Source organism: Nannospalax galili, unplaced genomic scaffold (genome assembly GCF_000622305.1).
Source record: "Nannospalax galili isolate Female #2095 unplaced genomic scaffold, S.galili_v1.0 scaffold126, whole genome shotgun sequence".
Classification (NCBI taxonomy): Eukaryota; Metazoa; Chordata; class Mammalia; order Rodentia; family Spalacidae; genus Nannospalax; species Nannospalax galili.
In genome coordinates this window covers 151,236-165,263 of record NW_008355275.1, presented here as the reverse complement: position 1 = coordinate 165,263, position 14,028 = coordinate 151,236, and the positions used below count along the sequence as shown (strand labels likewise).

Here is a 14,028-nt window from a genome sequence, read left to right as displayed (position 1 = left end):
TGGTTAGGAAGTTCTCATGAAATAGTCATCTCTTTAGGAATTATTTTCTTATCTGAAGAGAAGCATGTGCCAATATTCAAGTCACCCCAAGCCCCCGGGAGCAAAAGACAAGGCAATCCTCCCTCACTAGAGTGTTCTGGCACCTTCAGAAACAGCTTAGGAGTAAGTGGACCCTGAAGATGTGGCCCAAGGACTCTGGCTTTCAGAGTAAGAAACATACTTTGTCTTAGTTATGAACTCAGTAGATGGGACCCTAATGGAACTTCTATGCTGAAACACCACACAAATACAAGAATTACAAACTGCATAAGTACTGTGTGTTGTAGGGCATGGTGCTAAAGCGGAGGCTGGAGACCTGCAGAACTGGTGGGTGAGACGACCTCCCCGTGCTTGGAGCACACAGTGTGGGCCAGGCAGAAGGACCTCTGTGGACAAATGTTTCTAGCCAAGTGCCCTATCACTATGAGGATGCAGTTCAACTTTATACCTGTCATCCTCATGTTGGTAACAGGACTCCTCTTCCCTCTAAAAAATGGTCCAGTTTGAAGAAGTGGAGAGATGACTTGGCAGTTAAGAGCACTGGCTGCTCTTACAGAGGACTGTGTTCAATTCCCAGCACCTACATGGTAGCTAACAATCATCTCTAATCCCAGTTCCAGGGGATCTGATACCCTCTTCTGGACTCCAGGGGCATTGCACACATGTGGTGCACTTACATAGATGCAGGCAAAACACTCATCCACATAAAATAAAAGTAAGGAAAAATTTTAAAGGCCCAGTTTGGGTGACATATTAGAGATGTTCCTCAGTGTGAGATGGGCTACAATAATCATCAGTTGAAAATATCAACTTAGGATAATTTGAAATGTCGTAAGTTGATATTTTCAACTTTTAGTTGAAAATCGTAAACCATTTGTAAATCACATCTGATTTATAGGCATGATGGCATACACCTATAACCCCAGCAGTAGGTAGAGTCAGGAATATTTCATGTTCAAGGCCAGCCTGGGCCACATAGTGTACTCCAAGTTAGCTTAGATTACATGGTTTATTTGACAAGGATTACCCTGTCTTAAAACAAAAAACAGGGCCAGAAAGATGGCACAGAGAGTAGAGGCATTTGCCATCAAGTCTGATGACCTGAGTTCAGTCCCCAAGATCCATATAGTGAAGCAGTGACCCAACTCCTGCAAGTTACCCTGTTACCTCCATACATGTACCATGACACATGTGAGTGCACACATACTAAATAAATTATTAAATTAAAAATGAAATAAAAATAAAAGCCATTAATCAAACCACTATAAGTCAGGACCATCTATATAAGGTCCCCAGTGCCCATCAGTTGCCATTAATCTGAGTGGCAGTAGAGTGTACTCTACAGGAGTTTGGATGGGGTCACACTGCTAGGTGAATAACATAGGGTACTCAGTTTACCTGCGTGTGAGGAGCTCATACTAAGGATTAAATTAGTCAATAGGTAGGAGGAACTTAAAATGGTGTTGGCAGCTTAGTACCTGTTCTGTAAGTCATTAGTGGTTTTCTGCTCATCTTGAGGTCCCCTTTGTCACATAGTTAACCTCACATTCCACTGCTGACTGTTAGACTCCATTGAGACCCAAGGGCAACCACTGGCAAGAGGTCAGATGGGGATCATATCTGATATGACTTGGCCATGTTTGAAATTGATATCCATGTTCCTGTTCAGCCTGACAAGGCAGTCCACCCTAGTCTTATTTACTTGGGAGCCTGATGCATGAGAATCAGTTGAGCCCAGAGGTCCAAGGCTAGCCTGGGCAACAACATCTCAAGAAAAAATAAAGTAGCTGGACACAGTGGTACATGCCTGTAATCCCAGCACTTGGGAGACAGAGGCAGGAGGATCTGATCTACAAAATGAGTTCCAGGTCAACTAGGACAACATAGCAAGATCTCTTTAAAAAAAAAAAAAAAAAAAGATGCTCTAGAGGCCTTGGATGTAGCTCAGAACATGTGCTTAGCATGTGCGATCCTCAGTACCAACAGCAACAACAACAAGAAACCTAGAAATTCTCACATGCATAGCTATCTGGGCAAGCTTTATCTCATGCCTCTAATCTGTACCAGATGAGTTTTAATAAGAAACTCTAATTTATTTTCCCCTCCAGAAAGTCAGTGTTCTACCTCAAACTGAATTCACCTGACCCCAGGCAGAAATTCTGTTAAGATCAGCCACATGTTCTGAGGCTGCCTGGCTGGGGGAAGGGGTTGGGGGCACACACGACAGGCCTCAGGGCCCAGAGAAAAACTTATCCAACTCTGACTCCAAGCTGAGCCAAACCATCCTGGTTTACCAAGCAGTTCTAGGAAAATAATTAGTCCAAGATGTGAGCCGGACTAGAATTGCTTCCTTTGTGCTGGGGTAGAATCTGACTTCAGTGGGACAATGTTGGTTTTATTCTACATGGATGTTTTGGCTTGGTTTGGGGCCGCAGTGGCTCTGTGGAAATCTTGGGGAAGCCAGGAAGAGAGTTTTACTCAGGCACTCCAGAGCTGACCTTAACCTTCCAAAAGAAGGCTGTTTGTAGAGCCATGACTTGGTGGGAGAACTCAGTCATCTTTTCAACAGTTCTGGCTACTTGGCCTAGATAGTAGGATTTGGGGGTCAGGGGGCAATGTGCTTCACAGAAAGACCTGTGGGAAGGGGGAATTCAGGGGGGAATCAGCCCATCCAACCCCAGAGCTCAGCTCTGTCTCCTGCCAAAGGTGAGGCAAAGTCAATGGAGAAATGAGGTTAAGGGCAGAAGATACCCTGACAGTCCCCACCCTTCAGCCCCCTGGTTCTCTGGGCCCACCTTTCCTAAGCTCCAGGGTACTCTCAGGCTGGGTTGGCATTGCTTAGAAATGTTAGGGAAATCTCCCTAAGGAGCAAGCCCAAAGCTGATGTCCCTACCCCTACCCTCCCAGCCCAGAAGCCACCATTCCCACAGCCAAGGGCAAGTGAAATTCAGCCATCCCAAGAACAAATTCAGGCCTGGTCTCATTGCCTTCCTGGTAAATAGGCACATCCTGTCCTTGTACCCAGTTGTTACCCAGGGGATACAGAAAGTCAGAGGTACACAGCTTTCTTCTGCCCAGGGCTTGGGTTACACCTGGTACAGGCCAGTGCCCATCTGCCAGTCTAACTCTTGCCCAAGGCCCCTGCCCACCTCAAGAAAGAACAGAGCCTGCTTTAAGCTAGAAATCAGAAGCATTTCCTGTTTCATGTCAAGACGCTACTTATAGGACTATGATTCTAATAAATCATACACTTGTGGAATGAGGCAGAGTTGTTTGTTTTTTCCAGACTACAGAAACTTCTTAAAACCAAGGCCTTAAGAAGTTTGTTCTCCTTCATTTTTTTTTTTTTTTAAGTTAATAGCTTTTGTTATCTGGGGCCTGTCAAGGGAGCCCTATGAGACCACTGGATGGGCGCAATCAGTGTGGGCACATTCTAGCATGATGGAGAGATAAAGGGAACCAAGCATTGACAGTGACTTTGTGTCCTGTTGCTGATGCACTGGCTGTGTGACCTTGGCGAGCCTGTAACCTCTCTGGATTCTAGTTCCTCCCCTAGCAGTGAGAGGAATTGGCCAGGGTCATGTAGAAGGACCCGAATTCACTGATGTGTTTCATCAGCTCTCCCCACATAGTAACTTGTTGGCTTGCTTTTTTGTTTTATAATGCTGGGGGTTGAACTCAGGGCCTCAGCATATGCTAGGTAAGCACTTCTACTTCTGAGCGACACTCTCAGCCCAGTAGTTTTGTGTTATTTTAATATTTTTATTATATTTCTTAATTTATTTTGGGGGGCATGCCATAACATGTGTATAGAAGTCAGGAGACAACTTTTGGGAGTCAGTTCTCTCCTTCCACAATGTGGGTCCAGGATTGAACTCAGGCTGTCATGCTTGCTGGCAAGTACTGTTACATGCTGAGCCATCTTGCTGGCCTTGCTTGTTTATTTTTGAGACAGTATTCCATATAGCTCAAGCTACTCTCAAATCCAGTATGCTGCCAAGGATGACCTGAACCTAATTCATTAGCACCCAAAGACAAACACTTCCAAAGAGTCAATGACTCTATTAGGTTGCTTTGTTCATCACTGCAACCAGAAGACTATGTGAACAGTGTCCATAGTGCTATATAGGTCAGCCACAAATTGCACTCAAGGTGTGTCAGGGACTGTAGGTCCCTCAAAGTCACCCTTTCCTGGTGTGAATTTCTTCATCAACAAGGCCAAGAGTCTGTGTACTGCCAGAAGTTTGCAGCTCACTCTCGACATAGTTGTTGCATTTGTTTTCTCTGTTTTATGAACTGGGCTGGAATAAGTAGTGGGCAGCCCACTGGCAGGCTTACATGTTTATGCATACTGACAGGAAGAAGGCGAAGAATTAACTGGCCTGTAAGAAGGCTGGAACTGGGGCTGGAGAGATGGCTCAGCGGTTAAGAACACTGGTTGTTCTTGCAGAAGACCGGGGTTCGAATCCCAGCACCCACATGGCAGCTAACAACTGTCCATAACTCCAGGGGATCCAACAGCCTCTTCTGACCTCTTTTTTTTTCTGGGGCTGGAGAGATGGCTCAGCGGTTAAGAACACTGGTTGTTCTTGCAGAAGACCGGGGTTCAAATCCCAGCACCCACATGGCAGCTAACAACTGTCCATAACTCCAGGGGATCCAACAGCCTCTTCTGACCTCTGCGGGCATTGCACGACATGGATGTACTTACCTACATGCAGGCAATAAATGTGTACACATAAAATAAAAATGATAAAATTTTTTCAAGTTTAAAAACAAAATTTTTTTTAAAGGCTGGAACTGAAGCATTTAATAAGGCCAGATTTCTAGGGGTTTTGCTATTATGTGCTTTCTCTATCAACAGATACTAAAACTAATAATAGTTAATGTTTATGGAGAACAGATCACATTCCAAATGCTTTCCTATGCACTTTGCATATATACTTCCAGCTGTGTTGATAGGTAGTCCTATGATTTAGACCCATTTTGCTCCTTGGGAAACTGAGGCTAGGAGAGGTGAAGTTACTTCACAGAATCGAGAAGTTTTAATCATTGGGAGCACACCTGACCCCAACCAGATAGTCTCCCTCCAGAGTCCACCTATTAGGTCTCTAGGCTGTAGGTATAATAACTATTGCCATGAAGAATCTGTGCAATAGAAGAGGAGTTCTCACCCTGGAAAAAAAATATACAAATCATTAGCGTAACCCCTTCTTAATAGAAAAACAGGCCCAAAGAGATCAGTGGCTTCCAAAGTTTCCCTATCCACCTCCAAAAAGGTTCCCTATCTACTTTCTATCCACAAAGAGCTAGAACTTTCTCTCAGTGAGGATACTGCCCAGGACAGTCCTCAGGTCCCTGGGTCAGAAGTATACATGCAAGCCCTATGCCACTCCAGGTTTCACAGGACCATGAACCACCAGAGACAGAGTTCCAGCCCCATGCCTGCTGCTGCCTGCCAGCCCATACCAATGTTGCCTTAGGTATATGCTAAGGTCTTCTAATGCAAAAGTCCTCAAGAGTGTTGACCATGGAACTCCTGGGGCCCCAAAGGCTCTTGCCAGGAGTCAAGTCTGTTTTCAGAAGAGCACATTTTTTGCTTTTCAGTTTCATTTCTCTCACTGATGTCCACACTGTGTGACATGACATTGTCACTATGATAGTTCATGGAATGTTTGTGTATTCATATGTTTTAGCATTTTCTTGGTTTTACTGTTTGATATTCAATATCATAGAATAAGGCAAATACGAGTTATTTGAGGTCTTCAACAATTTTTACAAATATAAAAGGGTCTTGAGACTAGAAAATATCAGAGAATGGCCACTCTGAGGTATCAGAGCCAATGGAGGGCTGCTCAGCAGGCAGAAGGGCTGCTCAGCAGGGCTCTCCTTGGCCCTGACCTGGACTGATCAGCAGGGCTTTCTTTCCTCAGCCTGGACCTGGGCTCTTGGTCCTGGCCCCACAACCATGCATGTTCCAACACAGAAAGGCTTGTGGCCAAATTCAGCCTTGAGAATCAACAAGGAGGAAACAGCCTTGAGGAAGACACATGCCTCAGTTACCCTTGGCTCTACTCCTTCAGGTCCTTCCACTCTGGAGTTATAACACAGCTGTGGCCCCTGCAGATGGGTGTTTTCATAGGGGTTTTCCAGAATATCCTGTAGTCTGGGCCTCTTCTTCTCAGCATGCACAGTGGGCAGGATAAATTACCAGAAAGGAAGCAGTAGCCTGGAACTCCCAGCCCAAGATCAGCTTTAACTGAGAAAGCCCATGGATTGCTTGTCATTTTACCTGTGGGGGGACAACAGGCCAAGGGTTTGGGAAAGCCATCCTTGGCCTGAAGGGGTTGGTTTGGGGATAGGCTCAGCTTTGTGTGGAGACAGGGCACTTACCACCACCCAGAGCTGAAAGAGATTTCTAGAGTATTAATCAGTGTTCATTTCTGGAAACAAACCACTGTAGATATTTTAAACATAAAGGGACTGAATACAGGGAATTAGATACTAATCAAAGCACAGAAAGGACTCAGGAAGCAGAGTCTAGACCAGGCTTCCAGAAACAACTCCACAGACAACACAGGTCGTCCATTAGGGCCAACGATAAAAAGCAAAATATAAAAAGACACTAGACTGGTCTATAGAAGAGGAAACAAAGGGCTATGCTTTCATTACCTGGCTGGCTAACAAAAGCAAGAGAGACATGAAGATGGCCTCTGCCTCGTGGATCTCATGAAGCAGGATCTTAGTGGTGAAACTCAATTTGCATCTAGAACCCCAATGTAAAGAAGCCTGGGAAGTGTAGTTTCCAACCTTCCAGTCTCTAATCAAGATGATACAGTGGAGGCTGGATGAGCCATTCCTCATGTACACATGCCGAGTCCATGCTTACTGCATTCTCTCATCTAATGAGCTCTAGCAGGCATGAAGTAGGGGAGTGAGTGAAGGATGCCACCTGGTTAGGACTTGTGATTTCCTGAACTCCCCTTGGATCTCCGCCCTTCAAGGAACTGGGAAATGCCCACTTAGAGGTTTTATTAGCGGAGCCAGGCATAATGATGTATACCTATAATCCTAGAACTTAGGAAGCTGAGGCAGGAGGGTCTCAAATTTGAAGCCACCCTGGGCTACGTAGAGAGACCTGTCACACAAAAAGAGGTTTAGTGCCATACTTGGCTCTTTGTCGTGTTTTGAGCCACCTTAGAGAAGAATGGCTTCAAGATCCATGAACTGTCTTTGTTTATATATCAGTCTCCAGTGCTAATGATTTCAGTAAAACCTTCTCTATGGGTTACACATTCTGACACATGGAAGTGTGTCTCTGTGCTTGGCTTCAAGCCTTGTTATGTAAGAATTGGAAAACTCACAGATATTTGGGGAATTTCAAATGGTATAAATCAGGGGAGATCTTGCAAACAGGGAGAAATCATGACTGGGTTTTTTTTTCCTTTCTAGATTATACAAGTTCCCCCATAAAGTTCTACTTCCTATTCATGAATCAACACCATGCCCTTGAAAGTGAGACATACTTTTTTTTTTTCTTTTGAGACATTTCCTATAGCCCAGGCTGGTCTCAAACTCACTTTGTAACCAAGGATGACCTTAAACTCTTGATCTTCCTGCCTCCTCCCCTCAAGTGCTCTCCCCTCAAGTGTTGGGACTGCAGGTGTGTGGTATCACACTCACCTTAGACATCATTCTTTTCTGAGCAGAAATATGACTTGGTCCATAACTGAAAGCTTGCATGTGTTATACTAAGTTACAGATGCTAATCCATAGTTATATCAGTCAACAAACATTTATTAAAGACCTGTCATGTCAGGCCCCAGGCTGGCTGGGCATATTTTGAAAAACAGAGATGAAAAGGTATTGTTCCTGACCATAGAGGAGTAGGCCAGCCAGAACAATGGGACACATTCTGGGCCAGCAGAGTCCTGGGAGTGTTAGAGTATTAACAGGTCTCTGGAAAGAGGTGACATTGGCATTGAACCTTGAAGGATAATGAGAATCTAACCAGACAGAGGTAAGAGCTGACCATTTCTGTGAGGGGATGGGAGTGAGCGAGTGGCTTGGGACCCCTGAGCACTGCTGGTCTGCTGCATTCTGGAGACAGTCAGCTAAGGCTGTGGCTGCTCAGAAGACCAGAAACAGGCATGACAAGCCTGTGACAACCTTATACTCAGTAAATCAGTTAAGTGACCCAAACCCAGATAAAGTTTCTATAGGGATGGAACTAGAACGTAAGAATAACTTGCCCAAGGAACTAACTTCAGGGTCACATCTGACTAGTCTGGTTTGGGGTTGGTTTGGGTTTTAATAAAATTCTTTGCCCTAAAAGAAAGTTTTATAGCCTTTCTAACTTCTTGAATGTCCAAAACTGTGATGAGGGCAGGCTCCAGCATGCATTTGCCACTGGTGTACATAGTAACTGAGGACAGTCTCCTCATGGGCCTTTCTCCTGATTGGAGAACTTAGGGGCATGTGCAAGGGAACAGAGAGTAATGGCATAGGCATGATATCAGAACCCAGGGTATCCGTGGAAGTAGAGTGTGAATGAGGACTGGTACCTACGACCTGGCTTGTCTAAAAGAAAAAGCCAGGTACAACAGTTCATGCCTACAATCCCAGTACTAGGGAGGCTGAGGTAAGAGAACTGCCACAAATTTCAGGCCAGCCTAGGCTACAGTGTTCTCAAATTTTAAGCAATCAATCAGTTACTTAAAAATACAGTAGAGAAGCCGGGCATGGTGGCGCATGCCTTTAATCCCAGCACTCAGGAGGCAGAGGCAGGCAGATCTCTGTGAGTTCAAGGCCAGCCTGGTGTACATAGTGAGTTCCAGGACAGCTGGAGCTACAGGGAGACCAAGTCTCAAAAAGACCAAAAAAAAAAAAAAATAGAGAGCTGGGTGTGGTGGCAAACCTTTAGTCGAGGCAGAGGCAGGTGGAGCTTTGTGAGTTCAAGTCCAGGCTGGTCTACATAGCGAGTTTCAGCCCAGCTGGGGCTACAGGAAGACCCTGCCTCAAGAAGACAAAACAATAAAATACAATAAAATAAAATACAATAGAGAGATGAGACATTGGGAAGGGCTGGAAACATGGACAGCAGTGGAGCTGGCCTTAGGGCTGTTATCAGAAAGTAAGCAGGAAGGAGGGGATTCTAGGGCCACATCCTCCTTGTAGCCTAGAGGAGAAGAGGATCATACATTCTAAGTTCGGCAAGCTGGTATCCTTTGAGTCCTGAAGCCTAAGACTGGCTGTTGGGGCCATGAAATGTATTAGACCATTAAGTGCCCTAGCAAATGGCTATGGGCTATGGAGGGAGAACTGGAGAACTGGCAGAGGACAAGAGGAAAACTTCAGCAGTAAATGGATCTCACTCCCTTAACTGAGTCTAGAGGTGCTAGTCACTGGGAAAAGCCCCATGGAACTTCGCGGAACACTCCAGTACCAAAGGGCACTGTAACAGTTTAACCGAAGGATACCTTCTGGGACATGTAGAGTGCCTTTGAAAGATTCCCCCTGTAGTTTACAATTCACAGGCCTCACTGGTGGCCCGTTAGCTTCTGACCATCCTATACCACAGCCATGGGTTTCTTGGTGTCATACAGGCTCCCCAGAAACTGTTCTTCCCATAGGACTCAAGACTGATGTTCCTCTGTGAGCACCAGGCTGGGGCAACCCTGGCCCAGTATGGGAAGCTGTACGGCCCACCTCAGCCTGGACTCCCACCCAGGAAGCAATGGGCACCCTACAGGGTGACACACATTGCCTCATTTACCGCATACCAACCTTGCAAATGGGGGCTACCCCAGGCTGCAGGTGGATGGGCATGGGGTGTCCTAGCAGAATGATGGGGTTATAGCTACTGGTATAAAGCTGGGCTTCTGGCCTGGATTGATTGAACTCTTCCTTCTCTGTCCTACCTCCCATAAGATCCCCCTCCCTTCTGCAGATTGGAAGACTCAACACTCGGGTGAATTTTTGGAATGGGCAGGTGTCCCAATTATACATGTTGGGGACTCTTTCTTTCATGGGCCATTGGAGGACCCTACTAACACCATAATAGGAATTCCTCCGGACCTATTACACAGTTGCCATGGAATGAGAGAAAAAACTAGGGTCTCTGTGAACACAAAGACCAGGTCTCCTCCTGATGGTAAAGGGAAACCAGGAGGTTATAGAATGGCCAGCCTTTGTGGCTGCTTTCTGAGACCATATGCTGAGGGGCCCATTTCTGTGTTCAGGAAGTACTGCACCCAGACCTGACATCACCCCCCCACACCCCTGCTGCTTCACAGGCCCTTCATGCTGCTGCCACCACTGATGGAGTGGATGCGTGTGGCCATCACCTATGCAGAGCATCGCCGCAGCCTCACTGTGGACAGCGGTGACATCCGGCAGGCAGCCCGACTGCTGCTACCCGGCCTGGACTGCGAGCCCCGCCAGCTCAAGTATGGAGCCCCCGCATGCATGTCCCACTACCCACAGAGCCTCTCTGCTCCCAGATTTTCCTAGAAGGCTGGGTGGGGGTCAAAGAGCAGGTCTGCAGTGCACTGAGCTGCACTAAGGGTCCTTCACGAATGCCAAGGTCGAGTGTGGGAGCAGATCCATTTTAGGCCTTGGCTTCTTTCAGGATGTGTCCTCTCCAAACACTGGTCTGCTACACACTTGCACAGCACAGCTCTGGGGTCCTGATTGGGGAGGTTCTTTTTAACTGTGCCCAAACTCTAGTTATGCTTCCTCTGCCTGCATGATCAAACCATGCGCTAGACATGAACTCTACATACCTTGACCCAACCAAGGACCCAGGTAGGAGCTTTTGCATGTCTGTTATGAGCCCTGTGTAGACACAAGTTTCTTCTGTGATGGTCCTTGATAGGTTGTGTTGATTGCTTATGGGATTCTATGCCTCTCTCTACCTTGCCTTTGGTATTTTGGGGCCTTGCCAGGAAACCTGAAGAGACATAGGCAAAAAAAGCCAGACCTTGGTCACAATGACTGCTTTGTGGGCTGAAGGCAGCCTGCTCCATGCAAATGCTATACAGTGGCTGAGTGCTAAGGCACAAACCATTGATGAGATCCCTCCTCCTCAGGGATGGGTTGTTAGGATCGGGAGTTTGCTCCCTGACAGGTGACGGCTCTCAGCTCAGCGTACTGTCTTAACCCATGTATAGGAAAGCACACCTTTGTGCTCTCTAGGACACACAACATAGTGAGGCCAGTCACAGCTGACCTGAGCATAATTCCCAGTCCTTCCCCACCCAGCCATCCTATTCCACATGCTGGCTAGGCTCGATTGAGCCTCATGTCACAGTCACATTCATCTGACTCCTGGTCTTTCCTGGATAGACCTGAGTGCTGCTTCAGTTCCTTCCGGAGGCTGGATGCCCAAGCTGCTACTGAAAGATTCAACCAAGACCTGGGCTTCCGCATGCTCAACTGTGGGAGGACAGACCTCATCAGCCAGGCCATCGAAGCCCTGGGCCCAGACGGGGTAAACACTATGAATGACCAGGTAATTTCTGTCAACTCTACTATGCCAGACTTAGGGACCAGGCTTCAAACTGACAACTGCTGGAGTAGGAGGCATAGTTCCCTCCATCATGAACCTGGGATGGTTAGCTCTGTTTCATGCTCCAGATGAATGTCAACTTGGATAGCCCCCATTGTCCCCCTTGGATAATGTTGTTAGGGTGGATTCTGCTCCCCTGGCTAGAGAGCTGGCAACTGTCCTAAACAGAGCAGGGCTGAGGAAAAGTCCAGGGGAAACAGCTTGTTAGCAAGCTATAGGGTATAACCACTGGCACGTGTGTGTGCCTGCCAGGCACCGGCCCCAAAGAAACCCTTGCCCTCATGAGGTAACATTCTGGTGAGGAGAGAGCAAGAAATAAGCACATAAGCCAGGCATGGTGGCACACCTGTAATCCCAGCACTCAGGAAGCTATGGTAGGAGGATCATGAGTTCAAGGCCAGCCTAGGCTACAGCGTGAATCCTGTCTCAAAAAATCTAAAGACTTGCCGGGCATGGTGGCACACGCCTTTAATCCCAGCACTCAGGAAGCAGAGGCAGACAGATCTGTGAGTTCAAGGCCAACCTGGTCTTCATAGTGAGTTCCAGGCCAGCTGGGGTCACAGGGAGAACTTGTCTCAAAAAGACAAAAAAAAGCTCAGTGGCGGAGTTTTGCCTGACATTTGCAAGACCCTGGGTTCAATCTCCAGCACGAAAAGAAGAAACAAAAGGGAGAGGGAATGACAAACATATCAAACATAGAGTGCTGATGAGAAGGGCCGAGGGGTAAAATAAGCAGGGGAAAGACTAGGAAATACTGGAGGTTATTTCTAATTTATAAATGAGGAAACTGAGAAACCCAAAGTCACACAATGACTAAGAAACCCAGGCAGAGTCCAAAGACTCCAAGCAGTCTGACCAGCTCTCAACCTCTGTGTAATGTCCTGCTTGTTTATTTGACACTGTTTGGGGAGCCATTGCTGTGCATGTAAATGTACTGTATGATTTGGAAGCCCCCACAGAAGCCTAGGGATAGTTAGATGACTACAGAGGGTCAAGCAGTGGAGTCAGACGAGATGACAGTGTGATTTAGGGAGTGATGGAGCACCAGAAAAAGTATAAGCCAAGTGAGCTCCATGGGGCAGGGCAGCCTCCTGCTGGAGGGATTGAAACTGAGCCTGAGGGGAGGAGTCAGGAATACAGGCCTAAAAAAGAGGGTGATGCAATTGCAAGCAAGGGTATACAGAAGAGTGGTAGGGCTAGTACAGCGGAGCCCCCAGGACAGAAGGGGTGTTGGTAGCAGAGTCGGGAGGTGGCAGGCTGGTGTTGGTACCAGGCCTATGGAAACCTTCCTCGGTGCTGGCCTCCTCAGGGAGCATAATGTTGAAGCCCAGGCACTTGATCTTCAGATGACTGAAGGATTTAGTCCACCACATCATAGTTGAATCTGACAAGTTACTTCCAGAGTAACCTCATTTTCCTCACTTCTGAGGTGAGGTGACAGTGCCTGCTTTGTAGGGCAATTGGGAGACTTTCCCATCTGACACCTTGTAAATGCTCAGTAAATGTTCACCATGGTTCTTTTTGTCAATACGATTATTACTATTGTTGCACTGTGTTGATATGATCCCTGAAATCTGTTCTTTACCCTCACTCTGTGCCTGAGAGGGAGAGAAACAGTACAAAAAAGTAACGTCCTCTCTCTGGCTCTTGGCCTAGTTTGTGCTCTGAATTGTATACAGATGTGTAGAGAAAGTTAAGTCTGTACCCGGGGTGTGTGTAACAAAGCCAAATTTCTAACATAGTGCCACTGGCTTTTATATAGCTGCTCAACACTGTCAATCCTTGAACTTTGGTATTTATAGACGGAAGCATAAGTAAACAGTTCTCTCTCACCCCATGATTAATTTCAAGCCATTTCCTTATCTCTGGGGACTAGACAAGGATTTATGAGTTAAGAAGATCTTGTCTACACACAAATAACCTAATAAATAATACCACAGAGCACCAGACAAATGCTTGCTGGGATCCATCTGTGGAATACTCTTTCAACCACTCTCTTTGCCACCAGACTCCCAGTCAGGGAGGCAACCCAGCTAACTGCCCACATAGACAGAGTGAGGGTGTGGACACAGCTTGCAATAAAGCTCTGGACTGCTTGGTAGCACAAGACATGTTTAACTTTATCTCCACAAAGACATTCCTAAGCACAGCCTTCAACAAATTATGTAGCCCTGGCTTCCAATCCCAGTTCCACTTCTTGTTACTCTTATGACCCTGAACAGTTAACTCCCCAACCCTTGTCTCTGTGCCTCATCTATATAATATATAATAGGAGTAGCATGGTGATTAAGTGAGATATTACATAAAGATCACTTAACACTGAATACACAGCCTGGGATGGGTGGTATGTGCAATATAACACAGTAATGCTGGTGTTACTATTACTTAATTAGCTCTAACTCGAAGTTTTAGGCTTACTC

At 46.4% G+C, this 14,028-nt stretch overlaps 1 protein-coding gene across 2 annotated transcripts in view; it reads left to right on the top strand.

Annotated features, from left to right (window-relative positions):
* Window positions 1-14,028, top strand: part of Abtb2 (ankyrin repeat and BTB domain containing 2) — a 179,447-nt gene that overhangs the window by 147,778 nt on the left and 17,641 nt on the right. For both annotated transcript variants that reach the window (XM_008852359.3, XM_029555696.1), the window contains exons 4-5: window positions 10,335-10,487; window positions 11,386-11,551. In XM_008852359.3, coding sequence (XP_008850581.1) covers window positions 10,335-10,487; window positions 11,386-11,551 — 319 coding nt within the window. The remainder of the gene's footprint in view (window positions 1-10,334; window positions 10,488-11,385; window positions 11,552-14,028) is intronic.